The 19,209-nt window shown below is 37.5% G+C and overlaps 1 protein-coding gene across 7 annotated transcripts in view; it reads left to right on the plus strand.

Moving 5' to 3' along the window:
* SEC22A (SEC22 homolog A, vesicle trafficking protein) overlaps positions 1-19,209 on the plus strand; it is a gene marked incomplete at both ends in the record, with an annotated part of 70,003 nt that overhangs the window by 39,839 nt on the left and 10,955 nt on the right. For 5 of the 7 annotated variants that reach the window (XM_080695594.1, XM_080695598.1, XM_080695597.1 and 2 more), the window contains one exon: positions 5,371-5,486. The exons of 1 other annotated variant lie outside the window; for it this stretch is intronic. In XM_080695594.1, the coding sequence (XP_080551720.1) occupies positions 5,371-5,486 (116 nt within the window). Of the gene's footprint in view, positions 1-5,370; positions 5,492-19,209 lie in introns of all 7 variants that reach the window. One more of the 7 variants, XM_080695599.1, reaches the window with a different exon arrangement.

Genomic DNA, 19,209 nt, shown 5'->3' on the forward strand with positions numbered 1-19,209 from the left:
CTATTTACAGAAGAGATATTTCAGGCATAGAGGAGTTAGCCATTCCTGTGTGATGACGATAATGTTTCCACATTATCTAATTTTCTATAATTCTTAGCCCAGTACTTCAGACTATTAACTTGCTTTTACCTCCCTTTCTGCTTTTATTTCTCCCTACTTTTCACAAAAATCCCTGAGGCAAACAAAACTGGCAGTGCCCTATAAAAGAGTTGTTATGAGCATGAGCTCGGGATGTATCTCAGTGATACAGCACTTGCCTAGCATGTGCGAGGCTCTGGGTTTGATGTGCAGAACTGCCAAAATTTATTTTATTTTTATTTATTTATTTATTTATTTTTTTGCGGTACTGGGTTCCTGGAAGCCCTTCTACCTCCAGGCTACACTCCCAGACCTATTTTATATTTTTATTTGGAAACAGGGTCTCTTAAGCCAGCGCAGCTGGCTTCGAACCTGCGTGATCCTCCTGTCTCTGCCTCCCAAGCGCGGGGATTCCAAGAGTGCGCCACTACGCCTGGTCCCCCCAAATTTTTTTTAAAGTTCTAAAGTTAAGCTGTTTGGAGCCAGGCATAGTGGCACATGCCTATAACCCAGTGCTTAGGAGTCTGAGACAGGAGGATGACAAGTTTGAAGCCATCTCAAGCAATTTAGGAAGTCTCTGTTTCAAAACATAAAATTTATTTATTTATTTATTTATTTATTCCGTACTGGGGGTGGAACCCAGAGGCTTTCTACCTCCAGGCTATACTCCCAGACCTATTTTATATTTTATTTGGAAACAGGGTCTCACTAAGTTGCTGAGAGCCTTACTCATTAGCTGAGGCTGGCTTCGAACCTGTGCGGTCCTCCTGTCTCAGCCTCCCAAGCGCGGGGATTACAAGCGTGTGCCACCACGCCCAGCTCAAAACATAACATTTAAAAAGTGCTAGGAGTATAGTTCAGTGGTAGAGTGCTCCTGAGTTCAGCCCCCAGTACCACATACACAAAAGAAATAAATTTAGGCTTCCTGGATTTAAATACCATTTCACCTAATTTACTTCATGTCCATGAGCAAATTAGTTAATTTTCCCAAACCTTTATTTCTTCTTCTGAAACACAATAATCATCGTGCCCACTGCATGGGTTGTTGGAAGGATGATATGAGATGGTGTGCAAGGAGCACTTGCTTGCACATGGAGAGCGGCCAGGGTTAGCAAGATGGGTAAAGTAGTGCCGGTGCTGTTGTTTGCTTCTCCCTTTTCCATCTCCCATGCTCATGTTCTTTCCTCTGCACAGATTGTAGTTTCTGTCCTTTCTACCTAACTACATTTTATCCATCTTCAAAGATCATCCCTGGTTCTCTCCACCTCCTTCCTGCTACTTTTATCTTTCCTCTTCAGCATTCCTTAAAGCCACTCTAACAGTAGCCCAGCGAGGCCGGGATCGGGGCCTGCCATGAGGCAAGGCCAGTGCTGGAGCCAGCAAGGCCGGGATCAAAGTCTGCTGGGTGGCCAGACCAGTGCCAGGGCCGTCAAGAGTGGGATTGGAATATGCAATGCGGCACACACAGAGAAATATCACAGAAAATAAAAACCAGATGCTTTCCCTAATATTCACAAACTAGGAAGAAATAGGTAATAGGAGGAGATCTAGTTGAAGAAAGGGCCCTATAGAGGAGCAATTAAGGTGACCAATCAGAGGGGATGGGATGGGGGAGGATGGAATCTCTTTAAAACTCATGATGTATGTAAACAAATGTATCAAAGTTAATCACCAATCAAGCATAGGATCAAGGGAGGGGAAGGGAATGGGATGGGGATAGGGTAAAGGCTAATTGGATGATGTGTGCTTGTATATCCTCACATGTCTTGTATTCCATTGTGATGTTTGACTACAGTGCACCAATAAATATATATATATGTAAATATGAATCAACACTACAAAGAAATTCCATCCTCCCTAGTTAGAATTCCTGTTAACAATTAATTAGCAATTTAAAAAGCTGGCACAAATGTGGGGAAACAGAAGCCTTATACATTGCTGATGAAATTATAACTTAGCATGCCCACCACAGAAAACAATGTGGAGGTTCCTCAAAACAACTAACAACAGAAACTAAAAACCAGTTATCGTTTGATCATTCTATCCCACTCCTAGGTATGTATCTGAAGGAAATAAAGTAAACATACAAAACAAAAACCTGCATACTCATGTTTATTGTAGCACTATTCATAGTCAAGAAAAGGAATTGGCATAAATGCCCATCAATAGATGAATGGATAAACAAAATATGGTACACATAAACCATGAAGTTATTCACCCATAAAGATCAAAATCTTGTCTTGTGCAGAAATATGGGAGAAATGTGAGGACATTATGCTAAATGGTAGGCACAAGTCAGACACAGAAATTATAGCAAAAATGCAAAAGATTACAATATAGAATTTTTTCTGAAAAACGTGGCCAATATTTTGTAGTACTCTTTTTGAACACTATTTTCTAATATTTTTCCTGATATAGAGTGAAAAAGTGATTACAAGTTAATAATAAACAGTATCTTTGTGAAACACATTCTTTCCTCTGCCAAATAAATCTAGAGTCTAAAATGGAAAAAAAAAAGTGGGAAAATTGTGCTTTAGGAGTGTCACCCTCTTGTGTTGTATGCAGATGAAATTTTCTTGATAACTATTTTCAAAATGTAAGCCACAGGTCCTGGGAAAAAGAGCCAGGTGGAAGTAGGAAAATTGACGCTTTAGAATTTTATTCTCTAAGTGATTTGGCACAGTGCTAGACTCTTCTCGAACACAGTGCATACCTTGTTTTTGTTAAAAAGAGTCTTATCATTTCCTTTTACAATTTTAAAAAGATTTTGGAGCCAAGCATGGTGGTGCACGCCTGTACCCAGTACTTGGGAGGCTGAGATAGGAGGATGGCAGGTTCAAGGCCAGCCTTAGTAACTTAGTGAGACCCTCAGCAACTTAGTAAGACTCTTTAAATAAAAACAGAATAGCGGTGGGCATATAACTTGGTCATAGAATATTCCTGGGTTCATTCATCAGTACCACAAAGCATTTTTTGGTCATTTTGAAGTAATGTACTGTTTATGAATTATTTTAAAGAGAGTGCTCTAGGGCCAAAGGGCAAATCTTAGAAATTTAATAAACATTTAATATACATCAGAATTATTATTCATTTCTTAACTAGAGACTCATCAACATATGAAAATGGTGGGATCTTTCTGTTGAAGAATGGCCATACCTTTAAGTAAAGCTAAGAATATTTAGTTATAGTGTAGAATATGATTTGAGGTTTGGGGTGTGTTTGTGAGGTAAACTTATTTTGTATACTTAAGAAGTAAGTGCAGGCTGGGCGTGATGGCGCACGTTTGTAATCCCAGTATGTGGGAGTCTGAGACAGGAGGATCACACAGGTTCGAAGCCAAACTCAGCTACTTAGGTTCTCAGCAACTTAGTGAGACCCTGTTTCCAAATAAATATGAAAATAGATCTGGGAGTGTATCTCAGAGGTAGAAAGCCCCTAGGTTCTATCCCCAGTACCAAAAAAAAAAAAAAAAAAAAAAAAAGAAGTACAATTTAGGTTATTTATTCAGTTGTCTTTTGGTTTTATTCTTGAGCACCACATTAAGGAATTTTTTTTCCCTCATTACCAAGAAGGGGTGGAGAGGAGGGAAGGAAGCTGTAGAATATAATTAGTTGGTAGACCAATTTGACAGATTTTTGTTGCGTGCATGTGGTATTGGGAATTGACCCACGGATGTTCTACCACTCAGCTACACCCCCATCAGTCTCCCTCCCTCCCTCCCTCTCTCCCTTCTTTCCTTCTTTCTTTCCTTCCTTTCTTCCTTTTTGTGGTACTGGGGGTTGAGCCCAGGGACATTCTACTTCTGAGCTACACCCCCAGTACTATTTAATTTCTTTCTTTTATTTTCTTTCCTGTTCTTTCTTTCTTTTTGAAACAGGGTCTTACTAAGTTGCTGAGGACCTTGCTAAATTTTGAAGGCTGGTGTGGAACCTGTGATCTTCCTGTCTTAGCTTTCCAAGTATTGGGATATAGTTGTGCACTACCATGTTCAGCTTTACTTTTATTTTTTGACAAGATCACAGTAAGTTGCCCAGGCTGGCCTCAAACTTGTGAACCTCCTATATCACCCTACCTAGTATTACAGGTGTATGCCACTGTGCCTGGCTTCAATCAGGTAGATTTTTAAATTGTGAGATTTTCTTCTTTATTGATAAAAGGCTTGGTATCAATACTTAACAGAGACATTTGATTTTCTACTTTCAAATGAAAATTTCAAGGCTGTTTATTGAGAGGCCAGGCATGGGCATAAGAGAAATTTAAGAAAATGTTATTACATACTAATATTTTCTGCTGAATTTGAGTAATAAATACTTTTTGTGATATGTGGAATTTTATGTTTGTATAAACTTAGGAAGCTTTTCTGCTGTAACGGCTGAATATAATTTGCAGAATTTAAGTCCATTCTTATATTAATGTTCCACCTCATTAACTTCATTGTTGGGCTTTTACACTTCAGTGGTTTAAATAAAATAATAAAAATGTGGTTCTGTTGTCCTCTCTTTGCCTCTGTCTCCTTTTGAGGTCTAATGATGATTATGTATTTAGTTTTGTGTTTTCATTTATATTTTATCATTAATTCTATTAAGCACAAAATGATGAGGAAAAGCTATTGTATAACTTAATAGCATATGCTGTCGAAGCCCTCAAAGGTGAGGGAATGTATTTATAAAGATAAGATGGCAGCCACTTTATTTTATTTTATTATTTTTTACCTTGCTTTGATATTTAGAGGATGAAGGACTTCATAACTATAACACCACATTCTATTGTGGAGTTCAGATTAGTGATTACATATCAATTTTCACATATATCCAGTGGTATTATAGCCCTGGGACCAAAATAAGGGAGAACTTTGCTTAAAAGCAAACTATGTTCTTAAAAACATTTTCTAAGCATTTTTAGAAAAGAATTATGTGATGAATTTCCAAACAAAGTCACCTTTGCAAGTATTTGCACCTACTTGCAAATAGTAGACACATTTAGGCAGTACAAGTTTTTTTCTAAGTTATTTACTGCCAGGTATGAGCACTCATTAGCACTATATATACCAAATGCAAGTTAGATGTCTTTGTTAAAAATGTAGAGAAAAAGAAGTTAATTTGATTTGAGTTCAGGGGAATGGAGCTTTTATGTTGTCAAACAAATTGTATGTTAAAGAATATTCAATTACTAAGATGTATAAAATTACTTGTGTTTGACCCATTTAAATTGAGCTATGAATTTCTGTTTAATATTAAGTTCAGCTATGTGAGATACTGGTATTCATTTCTAAGCATTCCTTGTATTTTCCAGCTCACCAGCGACTGGAACCAGCAACTCTGTCAGGGATTGTGGCATTTATCCTCAGTCTTTTATGTGGAGCTCTGAATTTAATTCGAGGCTTTCATGCCATAGAAAGTCTCCTGCAGGTACTGTGCTATTTTTGCAATTTCATTTGACTATACCTATTCATCCTACTTGTTACATAACTGATGCAAATTGGATTGGGTATTAGTACAGCTTACAGTACATTCTCAAAATCTGTATTCTTTATACCTACCTTGTTCTCCCATCAGAAATACTTATTTCTAATTGGCTTCCTTGTCTTCATTAGCACATGCTTATTTAGCATCTACTCTTTATAGGAGGCACTGCTGATAGGCATGTTGTGGACATCAAGATGTGTGTGACATGGGCCTTGCAGTCTCATAGTTTAAAGTTGAGTTGTGAGCAGGCGTTGTGCTACATGTTTGTAATCCCAATACGTGGGAGGCTAAGACAGGAGTATCACAGCTTCAAGGACAGTCTCAGCAAGTAGTGAGACTCTCAGCAACCTAACAAGACCCTTTTTCCAAGTAAAAATTAAAATTAAAATATAAGGCTGGGGCCAGGCATGGTGGTGCACTCTTGTCATATCAGCATTCGAGAGGCAGAGAACAGAGGATTGCAGTTCGCAGACAGCCTCAGCTACTTAGTGAGGCCCTTCACAACTAAGTGAGACCCTGTTTCAAAATTAAAAAGACTAGAAACTAGGGCTGAGGGTGTAGCTCAGAGGTACAATGCCACTGGATTCCATCCCTGGTACTGGGGGGGGGGGAAGGGCCGGGATGTAGCTGGGAGGTAGAATGCTCCTAGGTTCAATCCCCAGTGTCACCCCCCCACACACACACACAGTTGAGTTGTGGAAGCAAAAGAGTCCATGAGTAATTGCCGAGTGTACAAGGTTGGGAAGAGGAGAGGCCAGTGTGAGTCAGCATGGGAGAAGGCTTTATGAGGGAGGGTGAGCCAGCCCTGGAACCAGGAGCTGAGTGGGCAGAGAGCAGTGGAGCATCAAGAGGGAACACGTGGGCATGTTCGACTTATTTACTTGCTCCTTCTCCTTTTCATTTTCATTTTTGGTTGGTGACTTTTTTTTTTTCTTGCCGTACTGGGGATGGAATCCAAGGGCATTCTACCTCCAAGCTACACCCCAGCCCTATTTTTTATTCTTTATTTTGAAGCAGGGTCTCAATGAGTTGCAAAGGGCCTCATTAAGTAGCTGAGACTGGCCATGAACTGCGATCCTCTTGTCTCAGTCTCCCAAATACTGGAATTACAAGTGTGCACCACCATACCTGGCTTGGTTGGTTGCTATTTATTTGTTTATTTTATTTATTTATTTATTTATTTATTTATTTATTTATTTATTTAGTGCTGAGGACTGAACCCAGGGGCATTCTACCTCCAAGCTATACCCCCAGCCCTGTTTTATATTCTAAATATTTCCAGTTCATCCTTTTCCATATAAATGATGTAATTTTCTTCTTTTCATGGCTGAGTAAAATTCCATTTTGTACATTTCCCATAATTTTGTAATCTATTCATCTGTTGATAGACATCTTGGCTGGTTCTATAGTTCAGCAATTATGAATTGTGCAGCTGTGAACATTGATATGCATGCATTAATTTGGTAGTTTGGTGGGTAGATACTCTTTTGGGTAGATACCCAGAAATGGTATTGTTGGATTATATAGTGGGTTAGTTCCCTTTCTTCTGAGGATCCTCCATGTTTTCCAAAGTGGTTGCACTAATTTGAAATCCCACCAACAATGTATTAGATTTCCCACTTCTCCACATCCTCGCCAGCCTTTGTTGTTGTTTGTGTTTTTAATGATTGCCATTCTATTTGGGGTTAGGTAAAATCTCAACACAGTTCTGTTTTGCATCTCTCTGATTGCTAATGATGTTGAACATTTTTGTGGCTTTTTTAAACCCAAGCTTCCGCCGGGTGTGTTGGCACATGCTTGTAATCCCCACGCTTGGGAGGCTGAGACAGGAGGATTGCACAGGTTCAGAGCCAGCCTCAGCTACCTTAGTGAGGCTCTCAGCAACTTAGTGAGACCCTGTTTCCAAATAAAGTATAGAATAGGTCTGGGAGTACAGCCCGGAGGTAGAAAAGCCCCTGGGTTCCACCCCCAGTACCCTCCTGAAAAAAACCCAAGCTTCAGGGAGGCCATATATTTCTTCAGATATTGCCAAGTATTTCATTTTCCAGTGGTGTTGCTGCCGGAGACTAGCTATCAGAATGTACTGACTTTTTCCTCTTAGTCTTTTTGTAAACATTTGAAATTTTCTTTCAAAGTGTAGCACATTTAGCAAGGCATAATAACCCATGTCTGTAATTTCAGTACTTGGGAGGTTGAGACAGGAGGATTACAGGTTAAGGCCAGCCTCAGCAACCTAATGATACCGTTTCAAAAAAAAAATCAATAATAATAATTATTATTATAATTATAATAATAGCAACAACAAAAAGTCTGGAGATGTAATTCAGAGGTAGATCTCCCCTGAGTTCAATCCCTAGTGCCTTCACCCACTCATAGGAAAGGAAGAAGAAAAAACAAGCAAATTAGAAACTGCTGACTGAGTTAATAAATAAGATATTCTTGTTGTTTTTTTAATTTTATCAATGTAATGGAAAGAACAGTAGTACAAATGTGGGAAATGTTGGTTTTTATTTGGAGCAAGCCTGGGTTTAGAAAAACTTTAATACCACAGAGCCTTACTTACTTAAGACTTCTAAGACAATATATAAACCGGAATGTGGGGCTTACACCATATCATCTTTAAGTTAAAATGCAGAAAAGTGTACTGTAACCACAAAACCTGTTAAAGGAACAATTTATTTAAGGCACTCACAACCCATTCCTTCTCTTCTTAGGTTAATTCTTTCCTTTTTCTTCTCTGATTCATAACTTAAAGAAAAGCCCTTCATATTTTTTAAATGCTACAACTAGCTAACACCTGCTTTGATTCCTAATTGATTAATGTTCTTCCTTTTTCACTAACATCTTTGTCTCATTGCCATTGCTATAATTTTAGGTTTCAAAAGAACAGTAATATTTTTGCCACTTTCATGTAACTGATCAATAAAATTTTGAGATTTCTCAGTTAATTACATTTAAAAAAGAAAATTTTATATACCAATATCTCGTGCACATGTAAAAATCTCTAGCAATGTATTAGAAATCAAGTCCAGCAGTGTATAGAAATCACTATATATAACAACCAAGTGTGATTTATCTGTATCACCTTTTTTTTTCAGTATGGGGAATGGAACCCAGGGGCATTGTACCTCCAAGCTACACCCCCAGACCTATTTTTTAGTCTTTTTATTTTTTGAAACAGGTTCTCACTGAGTTGCGAAGGGCCTCACTAAGTAGCTGAGGCTGTCAGCGAACCGTGATCCTCTGGTCTCAGACTCCCAAATGCTGGGATTACAAGTATGCATCACCACACCCAGCTCCCTGTTTCACCCTTTGAAGTCAGTTAATATAATCTTTTGCATCAACAAGCTAAGAAATGAGAAAAATTATATGATTGTATCAATAAATGCAGGAAAAAAACTTGACAAAATCCAATTCTCATACTTGTTAAAAACTCGCAGCAAACTCGGAATAGAGGGAATTTCCTCACTTTGACAGGGAACCTCTATAAAAAAAACCCTATGAGTAACATCATCCTTGATGAGACACCAGATACTTTTCCTCTAATACAGAGACAAGGCAACGTCATACTAGAGGTCCCAGTTAGTGCAATAAGAGAAGAGAAATAAATAAAAGGTATGCAGTTTGGAAAGGAAGAAATAAAACTTTTCTTTGTTCACAGATGACATGACTGTCTATGTAGGAAATTCCAAGAATCAACAACAACAACAACAACAACAACAACCACTCCAGGAACTAATAAGTGATTATAGCAATGTCATAGGGTATGAGGTTAAAATAGGCAAAAGACATTTGCCTGCAAGAAACAATTGAAACTTGAAATCAAATACAATATTATTTGTATTGACACTGAAAAAGAGGTACTAAATAAATCTGTATAAACTATAAAATTGGTAAAAGATATCAAAGATCTAAATAAATAGATATATATTCCATGTTCATAGAAAGGAAAATTCAATATTGTTGAAGTATCAGTTTTTCCATCTTGGCCTATAAATTCAATACAATTCCATCCAAAATGACTTTATATGAAAATGCAAAACTCTCAGTGTATAGGGGAAAACAAGCTGTTTTCTTCTCTGTTCTCATTTATAGCACTCAGTACTTCCAAACTTCACTTTTCTCACCAGATTGCTGCAGATTTTCTCGCACCAACTAATTCTCCACATCACCTGGATGTCTTATAATCTAATTCAGTTCTGACACTATACCTAGAATTAGCACAGATCTCACAGGCTCAGTCCCACAAGACTGCTCCCTACTTCAGATGCCAGACACAAGTCCAGATTGTCACCTGTGCTTATAACCAACCAGCTCTAAGTTGGAGGTCCTCACAAGTCCCTGCTTGGATGTAGTCATTTGCTAGAATGGTTCACAGAGCTCAGGAAAACATGCTTACTGGTTTATTATGAAAGATTTTATAAGGATACAGATGAATATCCAGATGAAGAGGTATATAGGGGAAGGTCTAGAAGGTACTGAACACAGGAGCTTCTGTTCCTGTGGAGTTGGGGTATCCACCCTCACATGTAGACAGATAAGTTCACTCACCTGGAAGTTCTTTTAGAGCTTTTTAGGGAAGTGTGATTGGTTATGAATTTAATCTCTAGTTCCTCCACTGCCCATAGTATGGGGGTGGTGCTGAAAATTTCAAGCTTCTAATCTTGGCTTGGTCTTTCTGCTACCCAGTTCCTATTCTGGCAATAAGAGTTGCCTAAGAACAAAAGATGCTACTATCACCCAGAAAATTCCAAGAGATTTAGGAGTTCTATGTCAAATCTTCCTATAACTCAGGAAATTACAGGAGCTCTCTGTTAGGATTAAGGTCAAAGACCAAATATTGGAACAGAAGATTCTCCTAGCACCTCCATTTCCAAGGATTTTAGGGGCTCTGTGTTAGGAACCAGGGACAGATTATTTATTTCTACTTCACACCCAGAGTAGTCTACACAGTACTAAAAAAGAAGAATGAAGGTAGGGGACACATTCCTCAGCTTCAAGACTTACTACAAAGCTGCAATAATTAAGATAGTGTGATATTATCAAAAGAATATATAAGTAGATCAGTGGAAGAAAATAGAGACCAGAAATATTTTCATATCCACATAGACAGCTGATCTTTTGCAAAGGAGCAAAAGCAATTCAATGGATAAAGGATAGTCATTTCAACAAATAATGCTGGAACAACTGAAAATCTATATGCAAAAGAGTTTATTAGTCACAGATCTTACAGTTTCATAAAAATTAACTCAGAATGGCTCATAGATCTAAATGTATGACTTAAAGCACAAAACTATAAAAAAGATAACAAGTAAAACCCTATATGACCTAGATTTGGATTTGGCAATGGATTCAATCTTTAGATACAACATCAAAAACACAATGAAAGAAGCTGGGTGTGGTGGTGCACGCTTGTAATCCCAACATTTTGGAGGCTGAAACCAGATGATCACGGTTTGCAGACAGCATCAGCTACTTAGTGAGGCCCTCTTTAACTTAGTGAGACCCTGTTTCAAAACATAAAGAACAGCTGGGCATGGTGGCTCACACTTGTAATCCCTGCACTTGGGAGGCAGAGACAGGAGGATCATGCTGGTTCGGAGCCAGCTTCGCTGGCTTAAGAGACCCTGTTTCCAAATAAAAAAGTATAAAAATGGGTCTGGGAGTGTAGCCCGGAGGTAGAAGGGTTTCCAGGAACCCTAGTACCACAGAAAGAAAGAAGAAAGAGACAGAGAGACAGAGAAAGAAAGAGAGAAAGAGAAAGGAAGGAAGGAAGGGAGGGAGGGAGGGAGGGAAGGGGAGGGGAGAGGGAGGGGAAGGGAAAGGAAGGGAAAGGAAGGGAAGGGAAGGAAGAGAAAAATAGGCCCAGGGCTGTAGCTCGGAGGTTGAATGCCCCTGGATTCCATCTTCAGACTCCCCCTGCCCCAAACAAAAGGCACAATGAAAGAAAAAAATGATAAATTACACTTTATTAAATTTAATAACTGCTGTTCTTTGAAAGACTTAAAATAAGAAAACAAACTCAATTAACAATGGGCAAAAGATCCAAATAGATACCTCATCAAAGAAGATATACAAAGCCAGGCGTGGTGATGCACGCTTGTAATCTCAGTACTTGGGAGGCTGAGACAGGATCGCACAGGTTTGAAGCCAGATTCAGCTACTTATTGAGGCTCTCCAGCAACTTAGTGAGACCCTGTTTTCAAATAAAGTATAAAATAGGTCTGGGAGTATAGCCTGGAGGTAGAAAAGCTCCTGGGTTCCACCCCTAGTACCACCAAAAAAAAAAAAAAAAAGATATACAGATGACAAACATGAGAAATGCTTAGCATCATATGTCAGTAGGGAATTACAAATTAAAGCAAAAAGGTACCACTAGACACCTGTTAAAAACAACAAAAACTTACAGCCAACAATACCAAATGCTGATGAGGATGTGAACCAAGGGGAATGGCCACTCATTGCTGGTAAATGATTCGGCTGTTTCTTTTGTGTGTGCATGGTTCTAGGGATTAAACCTGGGGACTTCCCAACTCTGATTCTATAGCCCTTTTTATTTTTTTTTTTTTTAATTCTTAAAATAGAGTTACGCTAGTTTGCTGAGAGTGTGGCTAAGTTGCTGAGGCTGGTCTCAAACCTGTGATCCTCCTGTCTCAGCTGCTTAAGTGCTGGGATTACAGGTGTGCACCACTGTGTTCAGCTAGTTTTGCTATTTCTCATATAGCCAAACCTTATAGTCCAGCAATAGTGCTCTTGAGCATATCTCCAAAATGTGTAGAAAGCTTTGTTTACACAAAACCCTTTCTAGGTATTAGTCCTCTATCAGAAGAGTAAGTGGCAGAAATCTCCCATTCTCTTAGCTCTTTTTTTTATTTTTTTATTGCTCCACTGTATTCATACATCATAATGGGATAAATTTCTTAGCTCTTAGTTGAGGTTCTAGATCGTTTCCTTTGCTTTACTGAAGCTCTTCAGTTTCATGCAGTCCCACATATTGATTCGCCTTTTAATTTCTTGTGCCTCTGGGGTCTTGTTGATAAAGTTTCTACCTGTGCCTATGTGTTGCAGTGTTGGACTTATGCCCTCTTCAAAGGAGCCTTAAGGTCGCTGCTCTAATTTTCAAGTTTTGATCCATCTTTAATTGACTCTTGTGCAGGGTGAGAAAGTAGGATTTATTTCCATTTTTCTGCATATGGTTAACCAGTTTTGCCAACACCATTTGTTGAACAGGCTGTTTTCCAGTGTATGTTTTTGGCTCCTTTGTCAAAAATAAATTGGCTTTAAGTATGAGGATTTGTTCCTGAGTCTTCTATTCTGCTACATTGGTCTATGTATCTGTTTTTGTGCTAATTCCATACTGTTTTTATTACTATAGCTTTGTACATGGCGTGTTTATATCAGCTTTATTCATAATTTTAAAAAACTGGTAGTAAGGAAGAAAGAGTACCTTCAAATGTTAAATGGATAAACTGTAGTAATCCCTACAATGGACTAGAAATGAAAAGACACATCAGACCTTAAGTGCATGTTGCTTGTATGAAAGAAGCCAGTATGAAAAACTATATACTGTATGATTCCACTACATGACATTCTGCAAAATACAAAACTGCAGACAGTAAAAAGATCCATAGCTGCTAGGGGACTAGGGGTAGGGAAAGGTAACCATCTGGAGCATGGATCCTTAGCACAGTGATACTGAATGTTTATGTACTGGTGGGTGCTGGTACTTTGCATTGTGTGTCTGTCAACGCAAGAATGTGCCACACAGTGATCCATCCAGTAAACTGTGGACATTAATAATAATTTATCAGCATTGACGAGCATTGGCTCATCAGTTGTAACAAATATACCACACTATTGCAAGAAGTTAATAGAGGAAACGGAGCAGGAAAGAGCAGGTATATGGGAATTCTACCCACTTCAAAGTAGACCTAAAACTGCTCTAAAAATATTAAACAGATTGTTTTTAATTTCTTCCTCAAAACAACTTGAAAGAAAGTGGGTGTGGTGGCACATGCTTGTAATCCCAGTGCTTGGGAGGCTAAGACAGGTGGATTGCACAGGTTCGAAGCCAGCCTCAGCTACTTGGCTCTTGGCAACTTAGTGAGACCCTGTTTCCAAATAAAATATAAAATAGGTCTGGGAGTATATCCCGGAGGTAGAAAAGCCCCTGAGTTCCTCCCCTAGTACCACACACACACACACACACACACACACACACACACACACAAATAAAAAACAAGTTGAAGGAAAACTGGAAAGAGGAATATTCTCACTCTGGATTTTGATGTTCTTTGGTTCTGTGTGGCTCTACTTAGCAAGAGTTAAAGTACAACCTGTTGCACCAGACTAGTTAAGAAAAAAAACTAAATAAGTTCAGATTGAAGAGGTTTAGGATGAGAATATATATATTTTTTTAAGTTGATAAATTTGATTTAGTGTTCACAGTAATGTGTAAATTAGATTATTTTCACTTGCTTTCTAACTTTGTTCTGAGCTTAGAGATGCTAATAAGTTTATTGTGAATGATACCTTACAAATCCATAAGCTTTTATCAGGATGGATTATATTGCATACATTCCTTTAAGGATCAGTCTGAAATAATTATATTAAGTAAACTGATGCCAAACTAGCAATAATTTGCATATGTACATTAGAAAAATTGAGTTTTCTGATATAGATGTAAAATGGTGGCCTGGAAGTCAGATTACCTGGGTCCCTTCTGCCAGTAACTACTTTTTTAACTGTAGACAGACTGCTTTACCTTCTTGGGTCTCATCTTCCTATGCTAGCAGGATGAAGGTTTTAGACTATATAAACTAAGGACTGCTTCAGCACCAGTGTGCTAAAGATTTTCTGATTCTAAAATTGTAATAGCTGCTGCAAAGTAGAAGTAATCAGCTTGCTTTATTTCTTGTCTTATTTCCCATAGACTTGTTAACACCTTAGAAATTACATATCTGTTGAAGCTCATTGAAGTTCTTGATTTATTTATTGGCATAATGTCAATGCTAAGATGCAGTGCCTGCTTTCCTTCAAAAGGAATAAAAGTATGTTTCCTTATTCTGTACTCATTTATTGTTAATCAGGGGAAAATACACAAGGAAAAGAAGAATCATCCCAGTTTTCTCTGATGCATGTATTTATTAATATTTGTGTATACATATATACATGTACATATATTTCTTATATTTGTGTCCCTTTCACTTCATATTAAAATAATATTTCTTAATCATTATAAATTATTTTTTGGTACTGGGGATTGAACCCAGGGCTTATATATCTCCGAGCTATACTCCCAGCCCTTTTATTTATTTATTTATATTTATTCATTCATTCATTCATTCATTCACTTGCTTGTTTATTTATTTATTTTGTGGTACTAAGGATGAACCCAGGGGCCTTCTACCTTCAGGCTATACCCTCAGACTTATTTTTTTGTTTGGAAACAGGGCTTCACTAAGTTGCTGAGCACCTCACTAAGTAGCTGGGGCTGGCTGCAAACCTGTGATCCTTCTGCCTCAGCCTCCCAAGTACTGGGATTATAAGTGCCCGCCACCATGCCCAGCTTTACCTCCAGCCTTTTTAAATTTTTATTTTGAAACAGATTTTCACTAAGTTACTGAAGCTGGCCTCTAACCTTTGATCACCCTATCTCAGTTTTCCAAAAACTGATAATGTTTTAATCCTTCTTTCTATTTTCATGGATCTCATTTTGCTTCCCTTTCTGCTGATATTTTATTAAATTTCCTTTTTTTCTTGGTACTGAGGGTTGTGCATGCTAAGCACAGGCTTTATCTGAGCTGTGTCCCCAACCCCTACATATGGTAAATTTGAAAGCCTACAAAAGTTGATAAGTAATTTTCTTTTCATTTCTCCCCCTCAGAGTCAACCACTAGTATATTCTTCTACAAAGGTTATATATATTTGCTCGTATCTCTGCATTTATATATATTTACATTTTTTGTGGTACTGGGGATGGAACCCAAGAGCATTCTACCTCTGAGCTCCACCCCCAGCCCTATTTGTTTTATTCTTTATTTTGAAACAGGGTGTCAATAAGTTGCAGAGGGCCTCACTAAGTAGCTAAGACTGGCCCTGAACTGTGATCCTCCTGTTTCAGCCTCCCAAATGCTGGGATTAGAAGCATGCGCTACCACACCCAGCTTATATGTATTTACTTATAAATTCTTTTAAAATTATTTTTATATAAATGAGAATATACCTGAAATACTGATTTACATCTTACCTTTTTTCCTAAGCAATCTGTAGATCATTTCATGTCTATTTCTTAAAATAACCATGTAACATTTTTTTCCCTTTTTGCCCTTTCTCCTTTCTCCACACCACACAACATCTTATTTTGAAAGTATTCAAACTTACAGAAAAGTTTAAAGAACAAGGCAGTTAACACCCACCCATATAAATATATTTCTTTCTTTTTTTCTGAAATATTTGAAAGTAAAATTGTAGGTATTATTACAGTTTATTCCAAAATTGTTAAATATATATGCCTTAAGGGCTAAGACATCTTCTTACATAATCACAGTACTTTTTTTTTTAATATACTGGAGATTAGACCCAGGAGTTTTATATCTGAGCTATACCCCAACCCTATTTTATATTTTTATTTTGATACAGAGTCTTGGCAAGTTTCTGAAAGTCTTGCTAAATTGCTAAGTTTGGCCTCCAAGCTGCACTCTTCCTGTCTCAGCCTCCCAAGAACTGGGATTACAGGCACATACCACTATGCCTGGCATCACAATACCCTTTTCACACTAATTTTTTTTAAATTGGCGCCGTTTTATCTAGTAGAAAATCTGCGCTCAAGTTTTTACAGTTGCCTCCAAAATGTCCTTTGTACAATTTTTCTTTTCTCCTCTCCAGTTTGGACCAATTGAGAATTAAGACGTGTACTTAGTTGTTGTAGGCCTTTACTTTAACTGCTATTTAAGTAGGTGATTACCAAACTAGATATTCAAACTTTTTTTTCTGAAGCAAACTTAAATATCTATGAATTATAATTATTTAGATGTTCTACTTACAACTCCAAAATAACATGTCCAAAGTGAGCTTGGTATTTTCTGCTCTCAGATTACTGTTCTGCCTATATTACCAAATTAATGCATGCTGTCTTTCATTTATTGCCTAAACAAGAAACTGGAATCATTCTAGCCTCTTCCCTTTTTAAGACTGTGTGCTACCACTTTTGCCTACAGTGTTCTTCCTATCTGGACTGCTTGTTCCGTCTTCAAGACCCAACTTAAGTTGAATTTCCTCTGTGCAGCCTTCCTAAACACTTTTGCTCTCCTGGCAGAATTAGATGCATGTCCAGTGGTCTCCTCTAGTCCCCCATATACTACTTCTATCTCATTAGCACTTTTAGTGAGATTTTTGCTATATGTTCTGCCTGCATATGTGTGGTGGGGGAAAGGATCCTAGGGCTTCATGGATGTTAGCCAGGCATTCTACCACTGAGCTACAAACCCAGCCTGTAATCTGCCTTCTTCAATTCTTAATTCATGAATACCTTTAGTTGGCATGGTTTTAGTTGCTTTTCATCCTAGGTCTGTTAACATCATAAGTCCTTAATGAGCATTCATTGAGTGAAAGAATGTGTTTATAGACAGTCTTCTCTTTATTACATAGAATTATTTTTCAAAGTTTAACTGAATTTGGCATGCATCTATTGAATTCCTACTTATGTGCATGTTTTCATAAAAATAGTAAGATTTATTTTCTGCATTCAGGAAAGATTGGGATCTAATTGACAAGATAAGGTCAATATACTAGGGCTCTAAATAACATTGACATATAATCTGATTATCAGATGAGTAATGTAGACTGTCACCCCAGGGAGAGGTTAGTGAATGTTTTGAGTATTTACTGTCTTCTGGTTACTTTTCTTTCTAGAAATGGTATTTCTTTTCATCTCAAGTTCCATTTAATTTAAAAAGAAGTCAAGTGGGTGATATAATTAACATAGCTTAAAAATAAAGATTTGAGTACAAGTCTGACTCCTAGAAACATGTTCCAAAGGCAGTGAGAGTTTTAAAATAATGGTGTAAGCTTAGAAAAAAAATAATATTGTGGACATTTAAATTATCATATATCCCCAATGAAAGATTATGTAGTCATTTACACATTCTGAGTTTGAGGAATATTTACTGTATTAGGATATGATTTACTGTGAGGTACTAAGAAGCAGTATGCAAAGTATCGTTTCATTTCTTTAAAATGTACACATGCACACTCATGTCCCCACGTACACTTGCATACTCACTCACACAGAAAAGGCCAGAAAAAATACATGAAAGAATTAATAATAATTCTCCCAGAGTTGTATTATGGACTATGAGTTTCTTCCTTGGATAATCTTTATTTTTCATGTTCTCTACAATGAGCCTAAACTTTTATAATCAGGAAAAAAGGTCATTTAAAAAATAAATAAAGCCAAGCATGGTGGTACATACTTGTAATCCCAGTACTTGGGAGATTGAGACAGGAGGATTTCAGGTTGGCTACCAGCCTCAGCAACTTAGTGAGACCCTCTGCAACTTGGTGAGACCATGTTTCAAAATAAAAAATAAAATAAAATAGGGCTGGTGGTGTAGCTCAGAGGTAGAATACCCCTGAGTTTAATTCCCAGAACTACAAAAATAAAGATAAATAAATGACTGAAAATAATAAAGCAGAATTGATTTAAGATCTTAGAATTATTAATCTGAGAGGTTTTATGTTAACCTTCCCTCTTTCTCTAAGGTAGAACTGGCCTGAGCATTCCAGACAGGTTAATGATTCCTATTTTAAAATCTCACTAGGCTAAGCCACTGTCCCTCTGCCTTACAGACAGTTTTGTGGCCCAATAACAATACAAAAGGAATTTTCTCTTTATACTGTCTTACAAAGACCTGGTCTTGAGAGACATTCCTATGTCTTGTGGAATTTTTTATTGTAGAAAGATTTTTTCCTAAAATAAGAAAAGGGCCAAATTTAATGTACCTGGAAAAAAGCTTTAAAAGTAAAGCTTTTAATACTCCTGGCTGGATTTTATGTTCTACTTCATAAATGTATTGAAATAAGTTGATGAATGTAGATATTTAAGGAACCAAAAGGGAATGGGAAAGCACGGGTCCATTCATTTACAAGTCTCCATTTTCTTTTAGAAGAACGATTCCATTCATGATCTATTTTCCTCTGAGGGGCTGTTTTCTAGCATACAGTGTGCATGGCTGGCTAGGCCTCCCAATGATTTTTCCCATTGGGATTTAGCACACTCTAGTGGACAGTAGCTTTTCACTTTTCACAGTTTTTAAAATTAATTTACTTTTAATCATATCAGATTAACTTATTGGCTTCAGTGGTATGTTTACTAGATAGTAAAGTTTGTTGGTTTTTATTTAAGTCAATTAGTGGTCCTAGTGAGCAAGGGTAGCTTTGTCAGCTTCTGGGGTGTTGTGCATTTTTATGTGGTTTCTTTAGCAGGAAGAAGAGAGACATGTTTCATTATGAGAGAAGTTTTCCCCAGTGATTTTTCATCTTCCCCTGGATGAAATGGAACTGATATCGGAGGCCAGAGCATTTGTATTCTTCCTTGGCCTCCCATTCCTTGCATCTTACATTGCATTTTATTCTTCCATTTTAGGACTCTTGAGGCTTTTATATA

The sequence above is a fragment of the Muscardinus avellanarius genome (genome assembly GCF_963383645.1).
Source record: "Muscardinus avellanarius genome assembly, chromosome: 5".
Lineage (NCBI taxonomy): Eukaryota > Metazoa > Chordata > Mammalia > Rodentia > Gliridae > Muscardinus > Muscardinus avellanarius.